Genomic DNA, 27,860 nt, shown 5'->3' with positions numbered 1-27,860 from the left:
TATATTTGAAAGTGAGAGAGAGAGCACACTAGCCAGGGTTGGGGGGAGAGGCCAAGGGAGAAGCAGACTCCCTGCTGAGCAGGGAGCCTGATGCAGGACTTGATCCCAGGACCCTCGATTAGAGTCCTGGCAAAGACACACGCTTAATGACTGAGTCACCCAGACGTCCTAGGGAAATTAAAACTTTAAATGTCCATCTTTCAATATTTAAAATGCCCATCTATCTCTTTCTAAGAATCTGACTTTAATAATTCTGAGAAGGCAGACATGTACCTACTCTGTGCCAGGTACTGTTCTAGACTCTTGGCATATACAAGGAAGTTAAGCAAAGATCCCTGATGCCAGGAATTGAGGGACGATGGTGGAAGGACCAAGAAACACACTGAAGAAATATTTTTGTGTGTGCTGGGAATGCTCTTATTTGAGACAGAGAGTGTGTGTGTATATTGCTCTGAGCTGTGTTAAGGGTGTGGGGGAGTGTTTTCTATGTATGCTGGAATTCTTAGAAAGTCAAGTGACAGTATAATATGTATGCTATGGACCCATTCTATAAAAACAAAAACATAGACTATGCTTTGAAATGGTACACAGGTAACTGTTAACAACTACTGCTTTTACGGATAATTAAAGGGGAGCCTGGGTGGCTTAGTCTGTTAAGCGTCAGACTCTTGGTTTCGGCTCAAGTCATGATCTCAGGGTTGTGATACTGAGTTAGGCTCCGTGTTAGGCTCCATGCTGGGTGTGGGGCCTGCTTGCCATTCTCAGTCTCCCTCCCTCTGTCCCCACTCACACCCCTGCTTACACTCTCTCTCTCAAAAAAATAAAGAAAGAAAGAACTTTTATTTGTATAATTCAGTATATGAGTTTAGACTTTCTTAATGAGCATACAAATAGAAAACAGGCAAATAATTAAAAAATATATACCAAAGAATCCACGAAGACGCTTTTAGGATAACACAGAAAAAGGCACCAGAGACGAACAACCAGCACACGGCTGCTGGGAGACCAGGGGCACTTGGGCTGGTGAATGGACAAGTGCAAGGCAACCTCTTAATGGCCAAAACAGAGGCCTTTTAAACAGTCACAATAACAGATTACAATTAAAACTTATTCCTAACCGGACGGTTTGTAGTAAAACGTTTAGATCAACTAACAACTTCACAAAGACGATCATACTTCCACGCCCACATCACTCACCTAGCACATGGCGTCCCTTCTACTCACTGAAGGCATTTCATGTAAGGGGAATTACAGAGAATAAGAACTTGACAACAGTGAGAATATTAAAAATCTACAGGTGTTCAGTGTTCCTTAAAAACCATCAAACTCCCCACCTGCTCCCCCATATCTCCAACACACATCCACTCTTCCCCAGGCTCCTGGCCCTCAGCTACCCTCAGTATGAGACACATACCCTCTTCTTCAAGCGCTCCCGTTCCTTCAGGGTGAGTGTGTCAGCTTTGGCAATGACAGGCACGATGTTCACCTTATTGTGTATTGCTTTCATAAATGCGACGTCTAAAGGCTTAAGTCTGAAAGGAGTGAGACTGTCATGAATTCAGGGAAAGAACAGGGAGACCACACATTTCTTTTCTCTCAAAATTATCTCTCACTTCTTGTATTAAAATACACAACTTAGGGGAAGCTGTCAACCCACCAAGCAGAAAGGAAAGTCTAAGGACTTGTTGGTTTCTACAGTAAGCAGTCCACTTACCCGTGTCCAAAGGGCGAGATAAAGTAAAAGCAGCAGTGCACTCTATTATCAATGATGTGCCGTCTGTTCAAGCCACTCTCGTCATGCAGGTACCGTTCAAACTGCTCATCGATGTAGGAGATGATGGTCTTAAAACTGTGAGAAACATAAATAGCGGTAACAATGGGATACAAAAGGCAGGCAGCTCCTAACTTCAAAGACAAAACCAGTTTTTTTCTGTCTCCTGCCTCCTACCAAATGTAATTTGATAACTCACTCAACAGATGGGACTGGAAAACAGGCTCCTACATTTGGCAAGATGGAGGTTTTTGGAAAGTGTGCCAAGCTTAATTTCCCCCAAGTGCCGGGGTGTGTGTGTGTGTCAGGGCCTGAAGAGAAGCGGTGAAAACACCTGAGGTGGCTGAACAGAGCGCTGCCAGATCACACAAGGACTGTGAGTGCAGAGGATGGGGCAGGTGTGACAACATGAACCACTGTCGTAGGATACAAGAAGCAACACAGAGCAGGGCACGACTCCCGAGGAAGGAAAGGGATGGGAGAGCCTCTCCCTTCCCCCTCAGTGCTGGCACACCCATGCTTTACACCCCACAATACAGGAGCCCACTGCTTCCACCATAACGCGGGCCTCACCGCAGGGTATGAGGCTGAGTGCCCTTCTGTCTGCGGCTGTCCTCCTGTGCCACAAGGCTGAGGATGTCTCTAAGAGGAAGGACTACATCAGAGTCCTCTCCACTGGCCAGGGTTCATTCAGATCTGGGGGTTTCCTTTATATGAGCAGTTGATGAATGGTTAGCTCTTACAGGAAAAATAACTTTTTCTTTGTGAGAGTTCTCATTTAAAGTGTTATCATCCGCGCACGTTGAACTGTCCCACCTCTTCATTAGACACAGCTACCTCAAACCCAATCACCACCTGATCACTTTAAATGTGAATGCATTCAAATAACCCTAAGCACTTCTGGAGCCATGTCCCCGAGTGGCGTACCAATCCCTGCAGTTGATGGCGTCCCCATAGCCGGGTGTGTCCACCACTGTCAGGCGTAGCTTGACCCCTCGCTCCTCGATCTCCACAGTCGAAGCCTCAATCTGGACAGTTCTTTCAATTTTCTCTAGAAAAACAAGCTTAATGAGAAAATGTGCCTAAAAATCAACCCAGTTTTCAAAGAAGAAAGATGACCTGTTAGTTTCTTATTAATAAATGACTCAGAACTTCATTACCCCTCTTGGAGGAAGGTTTTTAGAGGTAAGACAAGGTGTTTTACCTCACTTTACCTCACTGTGTAAAGTGAGCCCCAAGCTGGCAAAGACACCTGGCAGCTAAGATCAAATAGCAGCTCAGGAGGGTTAAAATGGCAATATTGAAAATTATGACTTCTGTTGCTCATGCAAAGAGAACAATTTATGACTGTTGAAAACTGAATTCAGAGATACTTACAAGAGGGCTCTAAGTCCCAGTGTGGCGGCCTGTGTTCTAGGCTCCGATGGGGTGCACTAACCCACCACGCTCCGACAACACACCAGGAGGGCACACCCTATTCCCACAATGGTCAGCTACTCAAACATGACCCTCAAACATGTATTGCAGGCAGAAACTATTCCTTATCCTTCTACAGTAAAAGGGAACACACGTGGAAAGGCTGGGCCTGTGGATTCATACTGTCTAAAATCAAGACCAAGGCCAACAGCGGCAGCACCTTTCCCAACAAAAATAACACGGCGTTTGTGTTTAAAGCAGAACTAACCCACAAGGCTGAGGCAAAATGACCATTCCCGTGCTCTCCACAGCTCCCATGCAGAGAACTCCAGCTACAGCACACGGGGCTTCCATACCTGCAGCTCCAGGGATGATTCTTTCTGGGTAAAGGTCAGTGAGGAACAGGCTGTTTATGAGAGTTGATTTTCCAAGACCCGATTCACCTTTCAATGAAAATGAAAACACTTGTCAGGACACAAGCCGCACAACACACGTAATCTACTGAGTTGATGTGGCACGGGGTTCAGTACCACACATGCATCCTCATCTGTACTCCATTTGACCACTATCACTTTGGTATGACTCTCCCCATTTCATTGATGGGGAAACGGGTGCCTCTGGACTTGGAGAGCTATCCAGAGCAGGGCCTTGATGGGAAAAGATGTGTATTTCGTATCCTAGGAGACAAAGACCTAATCAAGGTCATTTGTCTGAAAGGCCATTTATTTGAAATCAGGGCCTTGATCTGAATCCAGGTCTTTGAGTCTCCAGAATTCCCACATGGTAAGATCAGAAACACACTCTTAGTTCTTCACAAAATGTGTGGGATGGACTTTAGGAGTTTTTTTTTGTTTTTTTTTTTTTTTGATAAATAAAATGCAGATTAGTTTCCAGTTATGATTTTTGCTGTCAAAGCAACCACATTTTCAGGCAACTGAACAAATCTATCGAACAGTGTCAACAGCACTCTGGCTTGCCCAGCTGTGGAACACACAAACAGAACACATGCCTGAGACCACAATGGAGCCCGCAATCTCTCCCTCCTGCCACCAAGGCAGGAGCAGGCCACAGCTCCCCCTTTCCTGCTGTCACACATTCCGTGCAGTCAGGCAACCTTCCCACTCCACACTGTTGAGTGTGACAGGACCAATTAAGACAACACATACTCACTTGAGCATGTAATGAGTTAGGAATTCTTCCTCAACTACTATCATACTTGAATTCAGGATGTTTTGAGTTCTGTAATATTTGTAGTGTACAGTATTTGAAACTTAATTTCCAGGAGGATGCAAGACAGCTAAAGTTAAGTGTTACAACCTAAGGAGGCACCTGCAGATTCTACCCTCTCCGTGCATGCCATCAACTAAGGCTGAGTTCTGCCCGGAAAAGTCCTTCTGAGCCAAGTACCTGACTGTGCCCAGGGCTCCTTGGTCTGAACCTCCCTCTGCTCAGTCCTGCACAGCATGTGCAAGGGGCACACATCTATTTTAAAAATCATTATTTCCAGGAAAATAAAGAATGAATTTGAAATGTGTAAACATACACAATTAGGACTGGACTTTAACTAGACTGCAATTTTCATATATGGAAAGGAATGTTAAAAAGACAAAACCAGAATTACAGGTTCAACAGGTACAACTATATGAGCACACCAAATTACCCTTTTAAACTGCCTAACCCATGTCCCCTTACATTTTTATCACATAATGAGAGAATTTTTACCAATAAGTGCTCAGTCCTTTTGTGTGCCTGGCACAGGTCCAGGCTCTGGGATACAGCTAAATCCCTGCTCCCATGAAGCCTGGCAGTCCAGTGGGGGAGAGGACAAGTAAGCAAAGTCACTTTGTCACCAACAAAGTGATGACAGCTGTGGGTAATGAAGCTGAAGGGGACTGCAACACAGAAGACCTCTCAGCAGAGTGTCAGAGTAGAGACAGCTTCTTTGAAAGAAAACAGCTAGTATTCCAATGGCTGACTCTAACTTATAAACCTTCACTTAAAGGTTAGAAGTATCTTCACTTGGAATGGCTTTCAGGCAACATCTATAAATAATCAACTTGTGAACTCAGAACATGATGTTTTTGGGCTGAAATCTCTGTTGAGTGACTAGCTTTTTGATTCCACCTTCACCAGCGTCTCTATCCCACAGGAGCTTCTCAGGTGCCTTTACGTAAAAGGCAAAAGAACTCAAGAGGAGATGTACAGTGGAAGCCCCACAGCACAAGATGCACCAGTCTCAGCAACCTGAGCTAGCAGTCCTGTGCGAGTGGTGACAGCAAAGGCTGACTGGATGGGAGGTACTCCAGGTTTACACAGCTCATGTTTTTACCCACTAGGGAGAAATACATAGCACTGGGCACAAGGTGGCGTCACCACATGAAGATACACGCGGGTGATGGAGGTGAGCAACATTTCACAACAGCCTTCTGCAATCCCGAAGGGTACAGGGTCCCAGGAGCTTCTAAACTCCCCCACCCCCCAAATCTAGGCCAACCCAGGAATACCAGGAAAACAAAAAACAAAAACAGAAAGCTCTCTAACCTGGGGGGGCTGGTCCCCTTCACGTTTACTTTTCAACTTTAACTAGCACAAGACAGTACTTTCTCAAACACCGAGCAACATGGCCATTTTAGAGGGTCCCTGAAGGGCAGCATCCTAAGTGGTCCTCAGAGTGGACAGCCGCACAAAGAGGTGCTATTTCACAAGAAAAGGATGCTCAGGAGGGCCCCATGCAGCTTGGAGCGGCCACAGTCCCACACGCACATGCCCTGAGGTAGGAGGCCCCTGAACACGAGTGTGCATTTTCAGAACCCATGAACCTACAATGACGCCAGTGTATTTTCGCCAGAAGGGAGTTTCCATCTTCTTAGCTTAGTTCCCAAGTTCTCCGAGTGTTCACTCTGTAACCCACTCGTGAATTTGGTCACATTAACTAACCTATGGTTCTACCAGGTAATGTATTTTGGCAATAAGCTTTATATTTTTAATCTCGCATTTCTTGTGAATGGAGCCAACAACCACCTCACATCATCATGGTGGGAGGCTAGACACTTGATATAAACTATCACCAACTATGTGACCAGCTGACCAGACTTCAGCAGCATCAAGGTCCCTCACAAGCAACCTGCCTGCCACCTTACCTCTGTCCTTGGGATCTTTAAAGAACATACTTGTCAGGGCACCGGGGTGGCTCAGTGGGTTAAGCCTCTGCCTTTGGCCCAGGTCACAATCTCAGGGTCCTGGGATTGAGCCCCGAATCGGGCTCTCTGCCAGGAAAAGACCCTGCTTCCCCCACTCTCTCTGCCTGTCTCTCTGCCTACTTGCAATCTCTCTCTCTCTAAGTAAATAAAATTAAAAAAAAAAAAAAAAAGAACATACTTGTAATTTCAAAATTTCCTGCAGATTGCCACCCAAACATCTGAAGTTCTTTTTCTTTTTTAAGATTTTATTTGACAGAGAGAGGGTGTGCAAGTGGGGGGCGGGGGCAGAGGCAGAGAATCTGAAGTGAGCCCGGAGCCTGATGCCAGGCTTGATCTCATGATCCTGAGATTGCGACCAGAGCTGAAACCAAGAGTCTGATGCTTGATCATTTGCACCACCCGTGTGCCCCAACATTTCTAGTTTTTCTTTTGCATGTGATCATTTTGTAAAATTTATTTCCTTAGAAATAAGCCACAGTTTTGGGGCACCTGGGTGGCTCAGTGGGTTAAAGCCTCTGCCTTCGGCTCAGGTCATGATCCCAGAGTCCTGCGATGGAGCCCCGCATTGGGCTCTTTGCTCCGCAGGGGGCCTGCTTCCTCCTCTCTCTGCCTGCTTGTGATAAAATCTTAAAAAAAAAAAAAAAAAAAGAAAGAAGCCAGTTTTAAAAACAATGCCTTTTCAACAGTCTGACTTACAAGTTAGGTACACTGGCTTTTCCCAATACGGGTTTTCCCTCCACCCAAAAGTTGTGTTCCTAAGCTCAAACAGCAGAAAGCAAAAAAGCAAATACCACTAACTGGTATGGGAACATTTTTTGACATTCCTAGGCCCCCCCAAAATCATGCCTCAGGCTTTTGACAGCTTAGAATACACCTTAATAGATGTGCATAATCAATCAAGGTGAAGCCCAGATGCTCGCAGTTCAGGACTCTGGCGGCTGGACACCATGATGCTGAGAGTGGGAAGGCGCTCCAAGGGCATGCGGTCTGTCACAGCTCGCCGCAAAACCAACGCCAAGCTCTTCTGTTTGTCTTCCAGTTGATGAAAATGGGCAGAACAGCACGTCTTTCATACGAGACCTAACGTGAACTTTCAGAAAGCAGGGGATATGTATATACTATTTTTCTTAAGCTGCTAATAGTTACCATTTAAAGTTGAGGGTTCTCATGGTTAAGTTTCTAGCTGTTATTCACTATCCATCTCATCCTTAACCCCCTAATTACCTGCCTTCTTTCAAACCCACGTCACTGAGGTGTAACTTATATACATCTCAGTTCAATAGTTCCCTACACTCATCTCAACTGTGCTGACGGGTTTGACAAAGTACACACTCAGATAAACTCCACCCAAGACAAAGAGGATCTCTGTACCATCAGAGCTCCTTTGCTTAAGTCAGTGTCAGCTCTACCTGTCTAGCCATTACTGCAGGCATACACCAAGCTGTTTTCTGTCCCTTCAGAAAATTATTCTAGAACTTCAAAGGACTGTACAGCTAGCCTTTTTGTGTCTGGCTGCTTTGCTTTTGCTTGGCACGATTTGCTCTGGAGATGAATCCATGTTGTTGCAATAGTCTGCTCTTTGTACTGCCTAGGAATTCACCCTTATATGGACATATGGACACATCACCATGTGCCGACCCACCCTCCTGCTGGACACCTGCATCACGTCCAGTCTGGGAAAAGTGCCTCTGCACACCCATGAAGTGTCTCTGCGGACATGCCATCACATTGCTCCCGGGTGACCACGGAGGTTGGGAACGGTCAAGTTACATGGTATGTGTATAACTGCAAAAGCACAAAACTAGTTTCCAAAGTGGTTGTGTCATTTTTTATTCTCATCAGCCGTTAGGAGGGCAGCAGATGTCCGTATCCTTGGTAACACCTAGCCGGCCAGACTTGGAAAATTTCAGCCACTCCAGGGAGTGCGGGGGGGTCTTGTGGGTCAGTGTGCACATCTTCCTGATGACCAAGGAGGATGCTGTGGGTCCTGGCCATTCAGTGTCTCCTATGAAATGTCTGTTCCAATCCCGTGGTCCTTTTTGTAACTGGGGAGTGTGTCTTCTTCCTGAGCTATACAGGTTTATGTTCTGGATACAAGTCCTACCTTGTATGTAGTGCTGTGAACGCTTTCTCAGTTTATGGCCGTTTTTTCTTGTTGGTGTCTTTAGAAGAAAGTAACATTTTTAATGAAGTACAACTTACTTATTTTGTGACTAATATTCTTCACATTCTAAGCAATCTGCTTACTCCAAAGTCAAGAAAATTTTCTTGTCCATCTTCTTCTAGACTCCTTACAGCTGTACGGTTAGTGACTATAGGGTACAGTGTGAAGGAGGGGTGCACAGTCCCTGTCTGCCACATGACCACCTACTTGTTTACAGCACTATCTCCAAGATGATCAACCTTTCCGCCTTTGTATCACCTTGGCACCTTTGTCAAGAATCAGCTGACCACGTGTATGTGGGTCTACTTTGGGCTGTTATTCTCTTCGCTAGATTTGAATGTCTACATTTACCACACTTCACAGTTCCTGCTGATACATCTCGAAATCAGATAGTAAGAGTCCTCTACGTGATTCGGTCTATTCTAGGCCTTCTGCACTTATGTTTACACTTCACAATCAGACTGTTCATTTCTACCTTACACAAGCTTGGTGTTACTTTGATGGGCACTGTGTTGACTCTGTGGATCACTCTGCCGGCAGCAGGACACAGTCGTGGGCTCACCCAACATGCCAGCAGAGCTCACAGTTCCTCTGACCTTCCTTCACTCAGCCCAGTCGTCATGTTGTCAGTGTGGGACGTGCACACCATTTTGCTAAGTTAGGTTCAGCAGTATGAATTTCTTGTATTACGGCAAATGACATTGTATTTTGAAATGTTTTTATTACTGTTGTTTTTGATTGTCTTTTAAAGGTCATTTTAAAATTATCTGTTGGTAATCCAGAGAAATCAAGTTGATTTTTGAGTACTGATCAGAACCTGCAATCTTGATAAAAATGACTTATTAGACTTAGTAGTTTTGGAATTCCTTAGTTTTTAACATACTCAAATCTTTTCACTTGTAATTAAGCATGTTTTATTTTCTTTCTTCATGAGAAAGACTAACACTAACTATAGGTTTTTAGTATATACCCTTAAGTTGAAAAAACTTCCTTTTACTTCTTGCTTACTAGTATTTTTCTTCAAGATCTTATTTATTCATTTGAGAGAAAGAGTGAGAGAGAATGAGAGGGGAGGTCAGAGGAAGAAGCAGACTCCCCATGGAGCTGGGAGCCCGATGCAAGACTTGATCCCAGGACTCTGGGATCATGACCTGAGCTGAAGACAGCTGCTTAATCAACTGAGCAACCCAGAAGCCCTAAGCTTACTAATTTTTAAAACCTTTAAAGGGTTTGAAATTGTTACAACCACATGTTTTAGGTGACGGCATGCATTTCCCCTTCAGAACCATGAGGACTGATTTTCCAATGTTAAACCACACACTCCTGTGATAAGCCCCATTGGTTAGGATATACAGTCAGCTTTGCCATAACATGAGCCCTGAAGTTGAGAATTTGTTCCAATACAACTGGTATATTTGGGAACAATTTCGACGTAATATAAACTTTGCATCTGTTTATGTGTAATTTCACTGTTGTTAAACTAGTTGAACACAGACAACCACACCCAGTAAAATCAAGCCATGAAAGTTTACTCCCAACATGTACCCCCAGAGCTCCCAGCAACCTCAGTAAAATGGTATCGTGGGGCACGGCAACTCAGTCCTCTTGGCACAGCTCGCCATCCATTTTCTTTTTTTTTTTTTTTTTTTTTTAAAGATTTTATTTATTTATCTGATAGACAGAGATCACAAGTAGGCAGAGAGTGAGAGGAGGAAGCAGGCTCCCCGCTGAACAGAGAGCCCGATGCGGGGCTTGATCCCAGGACCCTGAGATCATGACCTGAGCTGAAGGCAGAGGCTTTAACCCACTGAGCCACCCAGGCGCCCCTCGCCATCCATTTTCATACAGCCCTCCTTCCACCATTTCCTGATGCCCACTTTGACAAACTTCAGGGATTAGTCAACCCATAGTGACTACATCTGACATCAGATAGTATTTTAACCAACTAACATGTAAAAGCCATCCTGATTACATTCCTCACTCTCTTCCAAATATGCCACCGAAATAGGGTTTTGAGTCTTGTACCCCTGTTTTCTTTAGGAGCCTATGATTTCAACTGCATTACTGTATAACATGGTGTGTTGTTGTTTTTTTTAATTTATTTGACAGAGAAACAACAAAAGAGGGAACAGAAGCAGGAGGAATGGGAGAGGGAGAAGGCTTCCTACTGAGCAGGGAGCCCGATGCAGAGTTTGATCTCAGGACCCCGGGACCATGACCTGAGCCAAAGGCAGACGCTTAATGACTGGGCCACCCAGGCGCCCCTAACATGGTGATTTTTAAAGAGCACATATACATTGTACTATAGCAAAAGTGACTGTGTTAATGAGCATTTTTATGTATTGATGGACTTGCCTTAACTTCACTGAGATGTTTGGGTCTAAGCTCATTAAGAGTTAGTCTGTACTTTTCTCATTACTGATTACGGGGTAATGCTGGCCTACCAAAATACTCTCGCCATAAAGAGTATCTTTGGGAGGGCGCCTGGGGAGCTCAGTCATTAAGTTTCTGCCTTCAGCTCAGGTCATGATCTCAGAGTCCTGGGGCTGAGCCCCACATCTGGCTTCCTGCTTTCGGGGAGTCTGCTTCTCCCTCTCCCTCTGCCACTCCTCTTGCTAGTGCTCTCTGTCAAATAAATAAACAAAATCTTAAAAAACAAAAAAATGATAGACTAGCATCTGTGAAAGTTCCATGTGCCCTTGAAGAGAATGTGTTACCTTGCGGTCCCTCAGCACAGTGCTCTGAATGTCAGTTAGGTCACACTGTTTGATAGCATTATTTTAATATTCTGAATCATTACTGATTTTGTTTCAAAAATTACTGTGCAGAATGTTAAAAACCCACTCTCACAAATTATCTTTTTCCTGATTCTGCACCATACCTCACTGAGCTTTGTTATTAAGTGCACATACAGTTAAGACATTGTTTTCCACTGTCCCCTGCATCTTTCTGATACCTACTTTTTGGTGTCTGGGAACATCCAGGTAGTAGACCTGAAGTCTGCTGTCTGGTATTGGTAGAACCACGTGAGGTTTCTCATGGTTGGGTTCTGCATGAAGATTTTCTGTTCTGGTTGTTCAGGCTCATCCTGCCTGTCTCTCACCTGTCACAGTCATGGCTGTGCCCCTTTGGCCAGAGAGCTGCCCTCTCTCCATCTGTCTCATCTCCTCTTTATCTGCCTTCTTTTGGATTAAACAGGTTCTTCTGTTCTAGTTTATCAAACCTATTTGCTTTTAGTCAAGCCCTTGTTTTCCTCTTCTAATGGCTGCTCCAGAGTTGACAACAAACAATGTTAACTTAGCATCCCTCTCTCACAGAATATTCCATGAGGTCAATGTGTTACAGCAGCCCCTCTACACACCCTCCTGTCCCTTGCTACTCTGGTTCATCATACTCCAACCTCATACCTCATTAACTTCGCTATAAAGGCAATTATCATTGAAAGAAATGAAAAACAAAAAAAAGTGTTTGTTTACCAACACAACTGCCATTTCTAGTGCTCTACCTTTTCTGTTACCCTGAAAAATCCCGTTTAATAATCATCTTCCTTGGGGTGCCTGGGTGGCTCAGTGGGTTAAAGCCTCTGCCTTCAGCTCAGGTCATGATCCCAGGGTCCTGGGATCAAGCCCCGCATCAGGCTCTCTGCTCTGCGAGAAGCCTGCTTCCTCCTCTCTCTCTCTGCCTGCCTCTGCCTACTTGTGATCTCTATCTGTGCGATAAATAAATAAAATCTTTAAAAAAAAATCTTTCTTCTGGTGTAGGTCTGATAGTGATAAATTCTCTCAGTTTTTACCTAAAAATGTCTGTATTTCCTTTTTTTTTTTTTTTAAAGATTTTATTTATTTGACAGAGAGAGATCACAAGTAGGCAGAGAGGCAAGCAGAGAGAGAGAGGGAGGAGGAAGCAGGCTCCCTGCCTAACAGAGAGCCCGATGCGGGACTTGATCCCAGGACCCTGAGATCATGACCCGAGCTGAAGGCAGAGGCTTAACCCACTGAGCCACCCAGGCAACCCTGTATTTCATTTTTTTAAAGTCTCCATCAGAATTCCAGGCTCATGGTTTTATTCTTTCAGTATTTTAAACTATCATTTCCTATGGCTTATGTTATTCCTGCTAAGCCAGTGGTCCTTTTACCCTTCCATCCTCTGTATGCAATGTGCCTGTTTCCCACCATCCACCTCATTCCTTGGAAGATTTTTCTGTTTATAACTGCTTTTCACCAACTGTTATTGTGTGCCTTAGTGTTGTTTTCTTTATATATATTCTACTCGGTGTCTGATATATTCAATTCCTGTTACATACGTCAGAAAAATTTCCGTCTCAAATGTTGTTATTTTCTTAAAATCTCTAGTTCTTTCGTTAAGTGCTTTTGGTTATCTTTATTTCATTTATATTCTCCTTTAGGTACCAAAAGCATATTTAAAATAGTAAAAGTTTTTGGGTGCCTGGGTGGCTCAGTTGGTTAAGTGACTGCCTTCAGCTCAGGTCATGATCCTGGAGTCCCTGGATTGAGTCCTGCATCAAGCTCCCTGCTCAGCAGGGAGTTTGCTTCTCCCTCTGATCTTCCCCCTCTCATGTTCTTTCTCTCTCAAATTAATAAATAAAATCTTAAAAAAATAAATAAAATAGTAAAAGTTCTTGTTCACGAATTCTATCACCTCTGTCATTTCTGTTTCTATTACCTGATTTCTCTCCTGGTTATGTGCTACATTGTTTTGTTTCTTTGCATAAACATGGATGCTAGCAATTTTAAATGTTACACTGTAAACTGGATTTTGACATCCTTCTTTAATGAATGATGGCTTTTATCCTGACAACAGCTTATTTGTCAATCAGCTTGATCCCACAGGGCTTGTTTATAACTTTGTTCAGGAAGGTCTAGAGCAGTTTACACTCAGCTAATGGCAGATCTCAGCTCCCTGCTTTGGGGGACTTCTCTATAAGGCTGCTGGCCAGTCCTCCTAACACAGTGACTGGCATCCCCCAGAGTGAGTGATTCAAGAGAAGATAAGGTGCAAGCTGAAATCTCTTTTATGACCCAGTCTCAAAATCACACACCTTCATTTCTGCCATATCCTACTGGCTACATGGGTAAGCCCTACATAATGGGGAAGGGGTAGAAAGTATCACAAACACCAGGAGGCAAGAGTCACTGTGGCCATTTTGGAGGGTCACTGGCACTTTTACCACATACAAACAAGAAAATGACAGAAATATTAGAATTTTACTCTTCAACAAAATTTTCTGAAGAATTGTTTTTTCAAATTCCCAGTTACTGGATTCTGACAATAAAGGAATATTTCTTTTGACTTTATAGGCCACACTATTAAACCCTAAAGTTTGGGAAGGGGAAATATCCACTTATTTAATAAGCTTGAAGATATAAGCTAGTTTCTTACCGACCACCATTAGTGTGAACTCAAAACCCTTTTTCACTGATTTTCGGTGAACTTGATTGGGAAGATTTGCAAATCCGACATAGCCAGGAGTTTCTGGATTTATAAACTGAGTTGGCTGTTGCTAAAATAAGATATTAAAAAAAAAAAAACAAAACAACAAAAAAAAAAACACCTTATCAGTTACTTTTAAGATATAACCAAACCTGTGACAAAGGTATCATTAGTTCTCACAAATTAAAATATATATACTTTAAAAAAGCAAAAATTAGTATGATGATTATGCATCAGATAGTAATGAATACCCAAACACTCCAAAAGAAAAGGAAAGTAATAATCTTGCAATTTTAGCCACAAGTTCTGCTTTTCTCAGCATGCCTTTTAGAATTAATTTATTTCAGGGCTCTGTGCTAATTTGCCAGAGCTCATATATGCCAATTTATCAAGTGTAAGAACCCTACAAAATTCATAATGATAAATTATTTGGAATTTTAAATTATTTGATTGGTCTGCTGGGAATGATGCAAAGTAGGTTAAATGGATTGTTACTCATCCATTTAGAAACAAGAAACTGTAAATCTGAAAAAAGAAAGCTCAAAGCTTTTAAAATGTCAAATCAGAACTGTCTCAATGAATCAAATATATCAGTTATACTAAAAATTAGTCATATAAGTCTTGAGTATAAACAGCTTGAAAACACAAAGCAGTTTCTCCTTGTACTGTAGAGAAATGAGAAGATCTCTTACCTTAGACATCTTCAGTGAAGTTTCCTTGATCTGTTAAAAAAAAAGTATGTTTATATGTCATACACATTTGATGTAGCATGAATTGACATGTAAAGACCTACACACAAAGCATAAACACCTTATGTTTCACTCACCTTGTCAATTGCATCAAATTATAAAAATGAGATTATCTCATTATAAATTAAATATAAAAAATTAGATCAATTAAATCAGCCATATATACATATGCATACATACAAACATTTCATATTTCCAATAATATCCAAACTAACTTTAGTACTGATTATATGTGAAGCACCAGGGACACAATAGGAGAAAAACACAAATGCTCATGACCTCTTGAATTATGATTTTTCTTTCTCTCTTTGAAACCTGTCTACAAGGAAAGGGTGCTTGTAGAGTACTATTTGCTACTGAAGGTTCCTTGAAATCCTGAGAACTAGTTTTTGACAATGGAGCATACAGAACAACATTTATAAGTAAAGGGTAAAGGACTGAACACACTGGAGTGCTTGAGGAGAGTAACAGTTCTAAAGACATCTGGAATTTTAAAATGAATTTTAAGACTTGAAACTTTGGGGAACATGGGAGTCTGGAACTGGCTAACCTTTGGTAACAAAGTCAAGAGATATGAATGCAGTCAGATTTGATTCCCTCTGGAGCTTAGAAACTTAGTAGAAAGTTTCTTTTCTGTTCTTGTCTCCCCATCCCCCAAACCTTAACATTCCTGAAAACAGCACACCCTTTTTCCTTTCTGAATGTAACTGTTCCCAACCACCTCTGAAGACATGAGGCTCCGGCACTCCCATGTGTGGTTTGGTTAATGAAGGCTGGCAGCTGTAGGATTTGCATTAGAGTCTTGGTTCTCCTTCTAGTGGCCCACTGGAAGTCTTACTCTCACTATCTGGCAGGAACAAGAAGAGAGGCAGAAGAGGGCTGTGGACTCATGTGCAGCCTCGCAAACTGTTGCCACCACCACTGCTGAGAAGGGGGTGTCTGTTCAGGCCTGGGCTAAAAGGGAAGACCACTGACTGAGGAAGTATGGAAACCTCCAAGCATAGGTGGAGAATTCAGGCAAACTTAAAGGAAAGTAGGACTGTTAAGCAAGAACAGAAGCAAGAGATGAATGCTGAAGAACCTTTTGGCAAGGAAAGGAATACAGTGGATCCTGGAAAAGCTTGGAGAACAGAGGTCCCGAGCATAAGGACTCCAGTGAACGCATCTCCCTTCTTCAAAAAGAGTTAAATAGGCAAGCTGCAGGAGGAGGAAGGCAATAATTTTTTTTAAAAGATTTTATTTATTTATATGAGAGAGAGAGACACACATACATAGTAAGAGAGAGAACACAAGCGGGGGGGAGTGGGGAGGAAGAAGCAGCCCCCTCGCCCCCGCCAAGCAGGGAGCCAGACACGGGGCCCGATCCCAGGACCCCAGAATCATGACGTGAGCCGAAGGCAGACAGTCAACAACTGAGCCACCAGGCGCCCCGGAAGGCAATAATTTGACCCCAAAAAATAGTATCACTAGAATGAAGACGCAGGTACACTATTTAAAAGAAATAAAACTGGGGGCGCCTGGTTGGCTCAGCTGGTGAAGTGTCTGCCTTCAGCTCAGGTCATCATGTTTTCAATTTCAAGGTCCTGGGATGGAGCCTACCACATCAGGCTCCTGGCTCAGTGGGGAGTAGTAATCTTTTCCCTCTCCCTCTGCCCCACTTTACCACTTGTGCTCTCTCTCTTTCTCCCTTTCAAATATATAAAATCTCAAAAGAAAAAAAAAAAAGAAAGAAAGAAAGAAGGAAGGAAAAGAAACAAAACTTGCTGGACCTAAAAACTATGATTTTCAAACTCAGACATTGGTAGCTCAATTGAACAAACGGCCACAGCTGAGACTCAAACTGTGACTGGGAAGACCAAATATAAGAATTCTTAATGCACAGGTAAAAATACAAAGATGATGATCATGGGTAAAAGACTTGGAGGAACAATCTAGGCCATCTACCTTGTTAACAGAAAGAGTTCTCATTAAGTGAAGAAGGGACAGAGGGAGGAAAAGAACATTAGAAAAAAATTTTCCTTAGAAGAACAAAGATCAGAGTCCACACATTAACCAACTGTCTGGAGTGAATTAAGGTCTCTCAAACAGAAGGGATATCCTAGAAAAATTCTATTAATAATATAAGGATTAGTATTAAACTACCTTAGCAAAACCTCTGAGTTGGCAGCTAGAGTGAGAGCATTCCAAAGGGAGAGGTGAAAGGGCAGAAGCAGCAGCAGACATCTTTTTTTCAAATATAGAAATTAAACATGTCTATAAAAGAAAAGGTAACCATAAAAAAAAGCAAACTTCCAAATAAAGAGACAGATATGGAATAGCAATTTGATCAAGCCAACAAAATTATGGAAAAGAAACAAGGAAAAATAATAAAATCAATCATTAAGTGGATGGATATGTTTAAAATAAAGTAACAAAAATGCTAAAAACAAAAGGACAGGCTAAAAGTTACCGGACTGGTCAAACACAAAGAAAGAACAGACAACAGTATCAGTCCAAGTGAAATTTAAGGTAAAAATGGGACCATGATAAAATATAGGGAAGATATAACATTCCTAAACTTGCATATACAAAGCATTACAGTAGATAAATACATAAAGCAAAGACTAGGAAATATACTACGTGAACTTGATAAAAATACAAATCAAACCCAAGACTTTAATAGCAAGCATTCCTCCAAACTACAGATTCAGTAAACAGAATATGGGCAAGGGTAGAGGAATGTGTGACACAACCAATAAGCTATAATTAACAGACACAGAATCTTGAGTTAATAAAGAAAAGCAATTAGTGAAAAAAATCAAGTAACTATTATAAAGAAAATTTAAGCAAATTTCAAAATAGATTTTTACAACTGATATTTTCAACTTGTGATCTGTTAGAACTGGCGGAGGGATAAAATACAACCCCAATTATTTGGAACACTCTGGATATCCTTTGGATAAATGAGGGTGACAAAAGCAAAATCTCAAGCTATCTAGCTACCAATGGAAAGAAGACAAAAGCAGATCTGTGGGACATCATAAAAGCTTCATAGACTGTGATGAGAATTTCAGTTTTAGATATTCATTAAAGAATACAGAAGATAAATTTGTTCTTACAGTATTGAAAAATGAAGTAACTCAGTAGAAAAATAAATAGATCCAAAAGCTAGTTCTTTGAAACAAATTTCTTCACAAGTACCATTTAGGGGCGGGGGGGCAGGGAGTGGGGGCCAATACAGAAAAGAAGGTAAACATAGACTCAGGAGACTCCATGTATCAAGATGGCCACAGATTTGAAGATCTGGAAGAAATGGACGACTTCCCAGACACTGTAAATTACCAAAATGGAACCAAGAACTGGAAAACCTGACGAGAACAAATACCACTGAACAGCTGAATAAAATCTACCAATGAAGAAGGGACCAAAAGCAGGGAGAATTAGAGCTGCATTCCATCCAACCCTGAACAGGTAACACCCATGTCACAGGCCAGTACAGAAAAAGGGAAAGCACTCCAATTCATTTTATGAAGAAACTACAACTTTTAACAACAAACCCAGAGAGAAACCTAAGAAAGCGGCTAGATAGTTGCATGTCAATCTCACTCATGAATATAAACTGCAAAAATTCTCAATGAAATAATTTGTTAGCAATTAGGTTCCAGAAATATACCAAAAGTATCTATCTACATAAAGCTGTTACAACAAATTAAAGGAGATAATCCTATATGAATAGATGCTGAAGAGACATATGATAAAATTTAGCAACCACCTATAATAAAAAACACTAAGGAAACTGCTTAAATAAAACCCAGGGTATTCCCGAACACCAATGTTACTCTCATTACCCCGAGAGTAACAGGCAAATGTTACTCCAAATAAAGAGACAATGGAATACTAAATCTATTTAAATTATAATCACTAATTAGGAAGGGAGGCCCATTACCACTGTAATTGTTTTTAAAAAACGCTTAATTCTCTGTCTCATTTTTTGGTTGTTCATTTGAATTAAGATCCAAACAAGATCCTCATATTGTAATCTCACCATGAAATTCAGTGAAACACAAAATGAAAAAAACAAAACAAAAGCTTTTTCACCGATAAGAATGAATACACCAAACAGAAATGGTTCAGTTAAACAAAAACTCTAGCGTCGCCTGGGTGGCTGAGTCAGTTGAGCCTCCAACTCTTGATTTCAACTCAGATCGTGATCTCAGGGTGGGGGGGCGGGGACCAAACCTCACTTCCAGCTCTGTGCTCAGCAGCAAGTCTGCTCAAGATTCTCTCGGCCCCTCCCCTCACCCGAATAAATAAATCTTAAAAAAAATCTAGAATTAAGTAATTTAGTAAGCTGGCTGGATACAAGCCAGACACAAAATAATTCCCTCCTGTACTAGTAATGAATAAAAAGGAATGGAAATAGGGGTGAAATGTCATTTACAACAGAATTAAAACAAAAAGCAACCAAGCATGTAAGAACAAATTTAGAAAAAATAGGGCCTAGGTAAATCAAATCATTTTTATTTCTCCTGAATTAATATATAAACATGGTCCAATCCCAGATGGAGTCCTAATGTGGGTTTTTTCTTAAAGGACTGGATAATGTGACCTTCCAAGTTTACATGGAAAAGTAAAAGTGGGAACTTGCCTTAAAAGTTATCACATGTATCTTATTTCAAACCAGCCCAATAGGACATAGGATTGTCATGGAGGTCTCTCCTGAACAGACTTGCTTCTTCTCAGTGAGTCCTGGACCCCTGCTTGGGTTCTGACCAACTTCATCTGAACACCGTGAGGATGCTGTACCTCGAGCCTACCTGTGGTTCACCTTATCCTGTTCAACAGGACAGAAGATGTTCCTTAGGAGAGAAGGGGAACTTTCACTGCTTCTTATCAGTTTCTTGCTGGAGGGAAGGCAGGGAGACCTATCTGGATGCACATGTATAGAATAATGGGGAATACAATTATTGGAACAGGCTATGAATTCTTTAATTTAGCAAGTTTTTCTTGAAATATACTATTTATTTATTTATTTGACAGAGAGAGATCACAAGTAGGCAGAGAGGCAGGCAGAGAGAGGAGGAAGCAGGCTCCCCGCTGAGCAGAGAGCCGGATGCGGGGCTGGATCCCAGAACCCTGGGATCATGACCTGAGCCGAAGGCAGAGGCTTAACCCACTGAGCCACCCAGGCGCCCCGAAATATGCTATTTTATATTCAGTCTTTTTCCTGAAATATAATTGGGATCCAGTACGATTTTGGAACAATATAAGTTACTTGCTAACTAACGTAAAATGAAAATTGAAAGAGGAAAGTGGAACTTTTTGAAGCACCTGGTTTTCAGTGAGAAAGCCTTGATCCTACAACACAAGATGCTAATTACTGTTGATTAATTTAAACCATAACTGCAGTCCATTTGGATTCCCCAAACTCACTGTGGTCAAATAAAAATTTTGCTCTTTCCAGTAGTGCTCATCCTAGATGCTAGCAATTGTTTAAACATTTGTCTTTACTTGAACGTGGCTTCCTTCTTCCACAGAGCAATTCTCATAGAACAAAGCAACTTTTCCAAAACAAAAGATGAAAAACAGATGGATAAAATTAGATTCTTGGCAATACATATAAATTTATTTTGCTAGTGGTATTTACACTAGTGGATTGCCCCTTACTACCAATTACAAACATGTTAATCTTCTATTTACATACATTACCCCCACACAAAATGACCCTGCTGTACGAGACCCCAAATGTCCATAATCCCTAATCCAGGGCTCTTGAGACATTCGGCATTCAGATTCTTTGGATTTTAAGAAGGTACATACACTATACAACACAACCTCCTCAATGGCTACTTGGACAGCACACCCCACAATCAAATGTATCTTCTATAGTGACATACATGACCATTAACACAAAGTGGTATAAATACAGAATATAAAATGGCTTCAACCCAATTCTGCTGCCGAATGAGTTCTGATGTCCCCTTCTCTCTGGGAAAAAAATTAAAAACACCTTTTTCTTTTTCAACAGTTTCTGTCTTTGGGTATAAGGAGTTGGGTATAAAAGGGGACCTGAATCACATTTATGAATTATGACAGAGGACCGTCTTACCCCCTTTCCTTCCCATTTCTCTAGGTCACCCTGCTAGTGCAAAGGCAGTCAATGCAAATGTGATCTGATTGAGAAGCCCTTGTTCTTTACCCTGGAGTGCTGTGCCAGGTGAGAGATCCAAGTGGAAAATGGGGAAAAGCATCAGGATCACCTTCACAGCTGAGTGCCAAGATCTGACAGAGCAGTACACATTGTAAGTTAGAATATGGGTGGTATAAAGAAAGTTTGAGTGGCAGTTACCAAAACGGAAACTAATGAACCTCAAATCACAAACACTAGGAAACAGTCTTCGGGACCTCTACACTACAATGATTTAGACTGTTCAAGAAACATCTGACAACCCACTATGTGCTAGTCACTGTGCCAGACACAGGGTAAGGGTGACAAGACTCGCCCATCTCCTGCCCCTCAAAGAGCAACAATCTAGTAGATAGCTACCAGAAGGAACAATAAGGGCCGACATCCAGCGCGCACCTAATCCAGCCAGAGGCAACCTATTCTGGGCCGAATCCTGAACAACAGAGAAGGGACTACACAAGAAAAAACAAAGAAGGTGGGGAAGCTGGGTTTCAAACAGAAAGAAGGATTTGGGGCAAGACCAAAGGTGACAAAGACCCAGTAGTTTGAACTGCAACTTCAGCTCTACGTGTGGCGGAAGGACAGACACGATAAGGGACTGGTATTGATAAAAATGAGCCATAAAGGTAAAAGGCGGCCAGGTCTTGGGGGTCCTCCGGCCACCAAGCGGGGACTTTCCTGAGAGCAAAGGCAGCCCACAGGTCAGCTTTCCGTCAGGCCTTCATGGGAATGGTGGCCGCCACCCCCATCCTTCCGGGCCCAGCGGTGCACCGGGCAGGGGCCGCCGCCTCCTCCTCTCCCCTGCTTCGTCTGCGACCAGGAAGAGCCTTGGGAGCTCACCAAGACGGCAAGGACGTGTGAGGGCTCCTCTCCACCAGAGGATGGTGGGGTGGAAGGGCCAGATCGGGGAGACGACCGTACGCCTCACAGGCCGCAACCTAGGCTTTCCCTCCCCAACCACGACCGCCAGCGCCGGGTGGGCGCCCCGGGCCCAGCGCCGAGACGGCCCCACGGAAACTGTCCAGGGACGGAAGGGGGGTGGCTCGGGTTCTTCCGGGACACGTCCAGCCGTGAGGACCCGGGGGACCGCGGACCCCGCGGAGAGGGAGGAGGGCCGGGGACCCCGGGCCTGCCGCCCCTCCCCCACACCAAACAAGCCGCCCCGCCCGCGCGCTCCCGCAGCCTGCCGACCGCCCGCGGTCAGCGGACACACGCCCCTTCTGCGTCGGCCTGCAGCTCGCGCCCCCCGCCACGGCGGGGACTCACCGCAAAAACTCCCCGCGGACAAGCAGATGAACCGGCGCCTACCGATCGCGCCGCGGACCCGCCCAGTGCCGACGGACGCTCGCGCTCCGCCCTGTTCCGCCCGGTGCGCGGATGGCGTCATCACGTCGGCCCGCCCCCTTGCCAACGCTTTCCTCGCCTCGGCGCGACCTGGCCTTCCTCCCCTCCCCCATATGCCGGCTTTCGAGTGCGCAGGCGCAGGCCTGTCCGCGTTTTCCGCCTCTGCGCAGGCGCCGTGCCCCTCCCACGGCAGTTGGCCATATAGAGGCTGGGGGTGGGGGGGGGAGGTCAAGCGTAGCCTCTTCTCCTTTACCAAGATGGCGGCTTGTCCCTGTTTCGCCACAGTTCCTACCTTATGAGCTTGGTTTCCTTACGCTGATAAGAGTGGAACAGGTAATGTGAGTCTGCCTTGTGGGTACGTAGAGTGGGATGAAGGGTGTTTCGTTACAAGGAGCTAAGTGACCGCTGAGGAGAAGTGGACGGGGTAGGAGAGGTCAGAATAAGAGTGCGGAGCGACCACGGGCCGGGAGCCTTCGCCTCCGGCCCTCTCCTCCAGGAAGGTGGCGGCAGCACCGAGCTGGGAGCGCCGGAGCCGGGTTGCGGAGGGTACGGCGAGCAGTCGGACGGGGCTGCTCTAGCCCCGGGCCGCCGTCGTCTCGATGGTGTGGGGGTTTTGCCCCTATTGGCAGCTGAGGGTCACGTGATCCGGCGGGGCTGTGCGCGGACCATCGAGTTGGGCGTCCGTCCCCGGGGACGTGGCCTTCTTGCGCCCGGGCTGGGGCCTGTGCCCGGGGGGAGGGCGGGGCGGGCGCGGCCTCTAGCGGTCTCCTTGCGGGCAGGTCGCGAGGTGAGACCGGGGAGCGTCCCTGAGCCCACTGCGGCGACGTGGCTTCGGGACAGCCACGGAGCTGCACCGGCCGGGGTGTCCTTTCTCCTTCCCGGCGGCCTGCAGGCCCGCAGCGGCACGATGCAAATGCCTCGATCGGGGAGCGCTTGTGGAAGACCCCTGACTGAGCGTAAACAGTTTCCGAGGCTCTGATGGGCGATGGCGTGTGGGGGGGTGGTCCCTGGGGGCACCGAGAGGGCGTCGCTGGAGAAGGGGTTAGGTGTTACGGGCATCGCCTCGGAAAGTGAAAGGGTTTGGGTCCGTGTGAGACCACAGGAAAAGCCTCTCCGTGTGGCTTTCACGGAGCCCTGCTTGTGGGCAGGGGAGCGCTCTCAGGCCTCCAGGGAGTGCCCGTCCCCGTGGCTTGGTGTCCTCCGCGGGACCGTCACCTCTTGGCCCTTAGGGATTACGGCAGGGCACGGCACACTTGGGATTTTGTCTGCGGCGGCCGGCAGTGCCGCACGACAGAGTAAGAGCGGTGTCGGTCTGTGGACTCAGACCTGCCGCCTGGGTTAGGGTTTGACGCTTTAGAACGAGAAGCGCCTCCGAGCTAACGTCGTTGAGTGTGGAAGCCGTGCTGTACAGGAGTCGGAAAGGGGGTTTGGTAAAGAAGGCCCTATTTTTGGAGCTCCCGGTGTTCTGGGTGGCAAACACCAGCCGGCAGGCAGCCTGTCCTAAGACTTTGACGCTAGGACACGGAGCAGCGCCCCTTCAAGTCTTGAGGGACAGCATTTGAAAGCCACTTAAGTTCCTTACAGTGAGGACTAAACTTCCCGGTAATTTCCATTAAGTCCTTGTGTGTGCCGGGCCCTGTTCGTGGGTTCACCTCATTTCCTCCCACCGAGCTGACGTCAGGTGCATAAAGCAAGCACCCCTAAGGTGCGGTGGGCCCCAGCCGGTGGCTGTCGCAGGGCCCTCCCCGTGGGCCAGGCTGACATCTCCCCGGCCTGAAGGGAGATGTCTTCTTGAATCGTCAAGTTGTGTGTGTGCTTCCCTTGGTTTTCTTGTTTGGGGCATCTGATTGTCTGACTTTGGCCTCATAACTGCCCTTCTCCCGGGAACATACATTGCGAATTGTGTGCCGAGCACTCAACAAGGATTCTAGGGATGGAAACGTAAAGAGGATATAGACCTTTTTCTTTTCCTTAAGCAGTGTATGGTCTAGTAAGGGGGATTCACCTGTAAAATGATTAGGTTACAGTGTTTTGAGTGCAGCAGTGGGAATATGTACAAAGTATGGAGGTATGAAGGAGGAGGTGCTAATTACCTGTTACAAAGTTTTTACAAAGAAGGTAGTTTTGAACTGCATTAAGAGGATGAAGAAGAGTTTTCCCGGAATGGGGTGTTCTAAACAGGAAGACTAGCTTCTACCAACGGGATGCGTGACAGCTGTAGTTGGTGACACAAATGGGCAAGGAGTTGAGAATTGGGCACACTGCTAACATCTCAGATGGTGGAGGGCTTCGCTCAGGTCCTGTTCTGAAGGACCTTCATGCCCTTCTAGTCCTGTCTAGGATGCTGTGACTTGAACAGGGTTTAAGTGATTACACTGTCCGCTTGGATGACTTAGGAATAGTCCCAAGTGGATGAGCTAGAGTCTCCACTAATGCTTCCCACCTGAAACTTTTCCATTTATCAAAAGGGTCTGAGCAGAGAAAACACTTCTTGAAGTACCAGGTGATACTTAACATTTGATGAGGCCTGTTCAGCATACATCAATCCCCACAGGGCTAGTGATCATAGGAAGCCTTTTCCCCTTAACTATTAAGAAATAACCAAACTCTTGGAAGAAACGGCACACAACTGAGTTCTTAGTTGTCAAGCTACAGTGGCAAGAGGTCCAGCATGCATATTGAAAAGTTTTTGGCCAAGTGGAAAAATAGCCAGAGAGCATCAGTGTGTCAAAAGGCCTTTTCCCTTAAGTTATAAAAGCACCACAACACTCAACATTTGAAAACCAAGAAAATGAAACTCTTTTCATTTCTGTGACGTTTTAAAAATTGATTACACAAGTTATTTTATGCTAAAGTAAGTTTTTCTTTTGTATTTTTAAAGTCACATTTTAAAGGATTTTTTTAAGGTTTTATTTATTTATTTGACAGAGATCACAAGCAGGCGGAGAGGGAGGTGGAGAGAGAGGGGGAGGCAGGCTCTCTGCTGAGCAGAGAGCCCGACCCAGGGCTCAATCCCAGGACCCCGGGATCATGACCCGAGCCGAAGGCAGAGGCCTTAACCCACTGAGCCACCCAGGTGCCCGTTAAAGTCAGACATTTTAGAAGTGATATCCCTAGTAGGCTGTTTTACCAGATACGCTAAAGTTCCTCAGATACTGCTAGAGACCAGCAAGATCTGTTGTCCCAGACTTGTGTGGGCGGCATGTTAGTCATCTTGATGGTCACTATTAATTTGATAACAATACATTGACCATGTGTACTCTCCCTTAATACATTTTATTGGCATTCATTTGAATTTTTTAATTAAAGATTTTATATCAAGTCAAGGTTGTATCTTCAACTAGTTTTTTTTGTGGAAAGGCTTGTAAGGAGACACTGACTTTCCTTCCCCGGTCCTGCTTCCTCTCCTGCAGAGCACACACGCCCACCTCTTTGCCTCCTGCTCTAAACAGCACATGTACTCTCCTGTTCCGTTGCTTTCCTCCTTGTTGCATGTCTTGTCTCCTCACTTGACCCTGAGAGTGGATGTGAAATTTCTAGCTCTCACCACTGTGCCTTCCCCGCACAAATACATGGCTGCCTAAAGCATGTGCACCTGTGGTTTGGTTAGTCCAGAATTTAGTGTTCATGTTGTGACTCCATAGTACCCTTCACAGCTAGGCAAATGGTGTGATTGGTTAACTTTTCCTTTCCTGCATCAGTTTTTGTTTTCCCTAAAGTTCTTGGTAGTCTTTTTTTTTTGTTTTCTGTGTATTGGTCACTAAAATTCAAGCCAAATTCACTAGTTGTCTAAATCTCCTTTCAAGTGATAGTCTTTTTTAACTAGTGAAATCAGTATTTCGTTAAGAGATGGAGAAGACTCCAAGAAATGGAGTCTTTTTTAACTAGTGAAATTCAGTATTTCGTTAATCTCATCTGGAATAAATATCCCCCAATAAACCTGCTGGATTCTTCCTGCAGATCCCACCACCCCCTTGCATTGGGTCCTTGGTTTCGTGGAACCCATGTCTCTCTCTCTCTTGACTTATTACCCCTCTCATTGTGATGGAGCGCTTCCTTAAGGGGTTGCCTGGGGACAGATGTGGGGAGATAAAGTTTTGAGTACTGTCTGTCTGAAAGTGCTTTATTTCCAGTCAGAGTTCGACACCATTTTGTTCTGACTTCTGTCTTCAGGGTTATTGTTGAAGGCTTCAGACATTCTGATTCTTCAGCCTGTTTATGCAGTTATTCTCTGAAGCTTAAAGGATTTTTCTCCCTGAAATTCAAAACACCTAGTAGAGTGATGTCCCTTGGAGGCTGTTTTCATCCAGTGTCTTGAGGCCCCTTTATTTGGAAATGCCTGTTCTTCAATGCTGGGCATTTTTCTTGATTTCTTGCTTTGATTTCTTTCCATTGGACCTTCTGGATAGGCGCTCTGTTAAAGATTTTGTTTATTTGAGAGAGAGAGAGATAGCAAGAGAGAGTAGGAGCTGGGAGGAGAGGCAGAAGCAGGCTTCCTGCCAAGCAGGGAGCCCGATGTGGGGCTCCATCCCAGGACCATGACCTGAGCCAAAGGCAGACACTTAACTGACTTGAGCCACCCAGGTTCCCAGGTTGTCCAGTTTCTTTCTGGAAGGTGTCAGCTTTATTCTGGCTGAGCCTTTGAGCTGTTGTCCACATCCCTAAGAGTGTCCTCTGGCTTTCTCTGCCCCCGCCTCTTCTCACACACTGCTGGGGGTTCATAGCTCTTGTGCCTCCCCATACCTCTCTGAGGACATTCCTGAGCTTTCAGGTTTTCTTTCCCTGAAGTCATGGTGTGCTTCATGCTTCTTTTTGTTTGTTAGGGATTTTGACTTTCACATCAAAGCTTTTCTGTGCTATCTGCTGGTATTTTCCCACCTGCTCAAATGTCAGTAGTTGGGGCTTGCCAGCTGTGGTGTTACTGCAGAGATGTTCTCTGGGCCATTTCCTAAAGTGCCCTGCCGGCTTCTTTCTGTCTCTTCAGATTCTCCACAAAAATTTCTTCCAGCCTCTTGCCTGTGCCCAGAGGGCCAAATGAGGGAGAAGACTACAATCTTAGCAATAACTGTGGACAGACTGACTCTACTGTCTTCAGAATGGTGTCTCACCTTCTGTTGTGATGGGTGTCCCTAGTCCAAAGATTCTGTTGCCCTTTCCAGGGGTGAAAAAAACACAGCCTTTGACCTGGTTGTGAAAGGCATTAAAAAAAAAAGTCCTTTTTAATAGTATTTTCTCTTCCCTTTTCTTTCTTGAGTGCCCACCAGCTGTGTTATTTTTAGCTTAAAACATGAATTTTACCTTAATTTGTAATCTTGCTTTGTCTTACACCTGTGCTGAAATGTCCTAGTAGAAAAGAAGAGGTGAATAGATCAGTCTTCACTGTCAAGAAATGTAGCTCAGTTGGTTAAATGTCTGCCTTCAGCTCAGGTCATGATCCCAGGGTCCTGGGTTGGAGTCTCACATCCTCAGGTTCCCTGTTCAGCTGGGAGCCTACTTCTCCTTCTCCCCCACCCTGCGTTGTGCTCTCTTTCTCTCTCTAATAAACAAAATCTTTAAAAAAAAAAAAAAAAAGAAAGAAAGAAAACAACAAACCTCTTGG

At 44.4% G+C, this 27,860-nt stretch overlaps 2 protein-coding genes across 4 annotated transcripts in view; one reads left to right on the top strand and one right to left on the bottom strand.

Annotated features, from left to right (window-relative positions):
• The window catches only part of SEPTIN2 (septin 2), a 33,702-nt gene extending 11,411 nt beyond the window's left edge, over positions 1-22,291 (bottom strand). For both annotated transcript variants that reach the window (XM_059393923.1, XM_059393924.1), the window contains exons 1-7: positions 22,184-22,291; positions 14,695-14,724; positions 13,952-14,072; positions 3,544-3,630; positions 2,699-2,822; positions 1,715-1,849; positions 1,415-1,532 (exon numbers count right to left, since the gene is read on the bottom strand). In XM_059393923.1, coding sequence (XP_059249906.1) covers positions 1,415-1,532; positions 1,715-1,849; positions 2,699-2,822; positions 3,544-3,630; positions 13,952-14,072; positions 14,695-14,703 — 594 coding nt within the window. In that variant the 5' untranslated portion in view covers positions 14,704-14,724; positions 22,184-22,291. The remainder of the gene's footprint in view (positions 1-1,414; positions 1,533-1,714; positions 1,850-2,698; positions 2,823-3,543; positions 3,631-13,951; positions 14,073-14,694; positions 14,725-22,183) is intronic.
• Positions 22,292-22,475: 184 nt separating this feature from the next.
• The window catches only part of HDLBP (high density lipoprotein binding protein), a 74,328-nt gene continuing 68,943 nt past the window's right edge, over positions 22,476-27,860 (top strand). For both annotated transcript variants that reach the window (XM_059393921.1, XM_059393922.1), the window contains exon 1: positions 22,476-22,594. The gene's annotated coding sequence lies outside the window, so the exon portion shown is untranslated. The remainder of the gene's footprint in view (positions 22,595-27,860) is intronic.

Source organism: Mustela nigripes, chromosome 3 (genome assembly GCF_022355385.1).
Source record: "Mustela nigripes isolate SB6536 chromosome 3, MUSNIG.SB6536, whole genome shotgun sequence".
Taxonomy (NCBI): Eukaryota; Metazoa; Chordata; class Mammalia; order Carnivora; family Mustelidae; genus Mustela; species Mustela nigripes.
The sequence above is the reverse complement of the archived record's forward strand: the minus strand, read 5'-3'. Positions and strand labels throughout refer to the sequence as shown.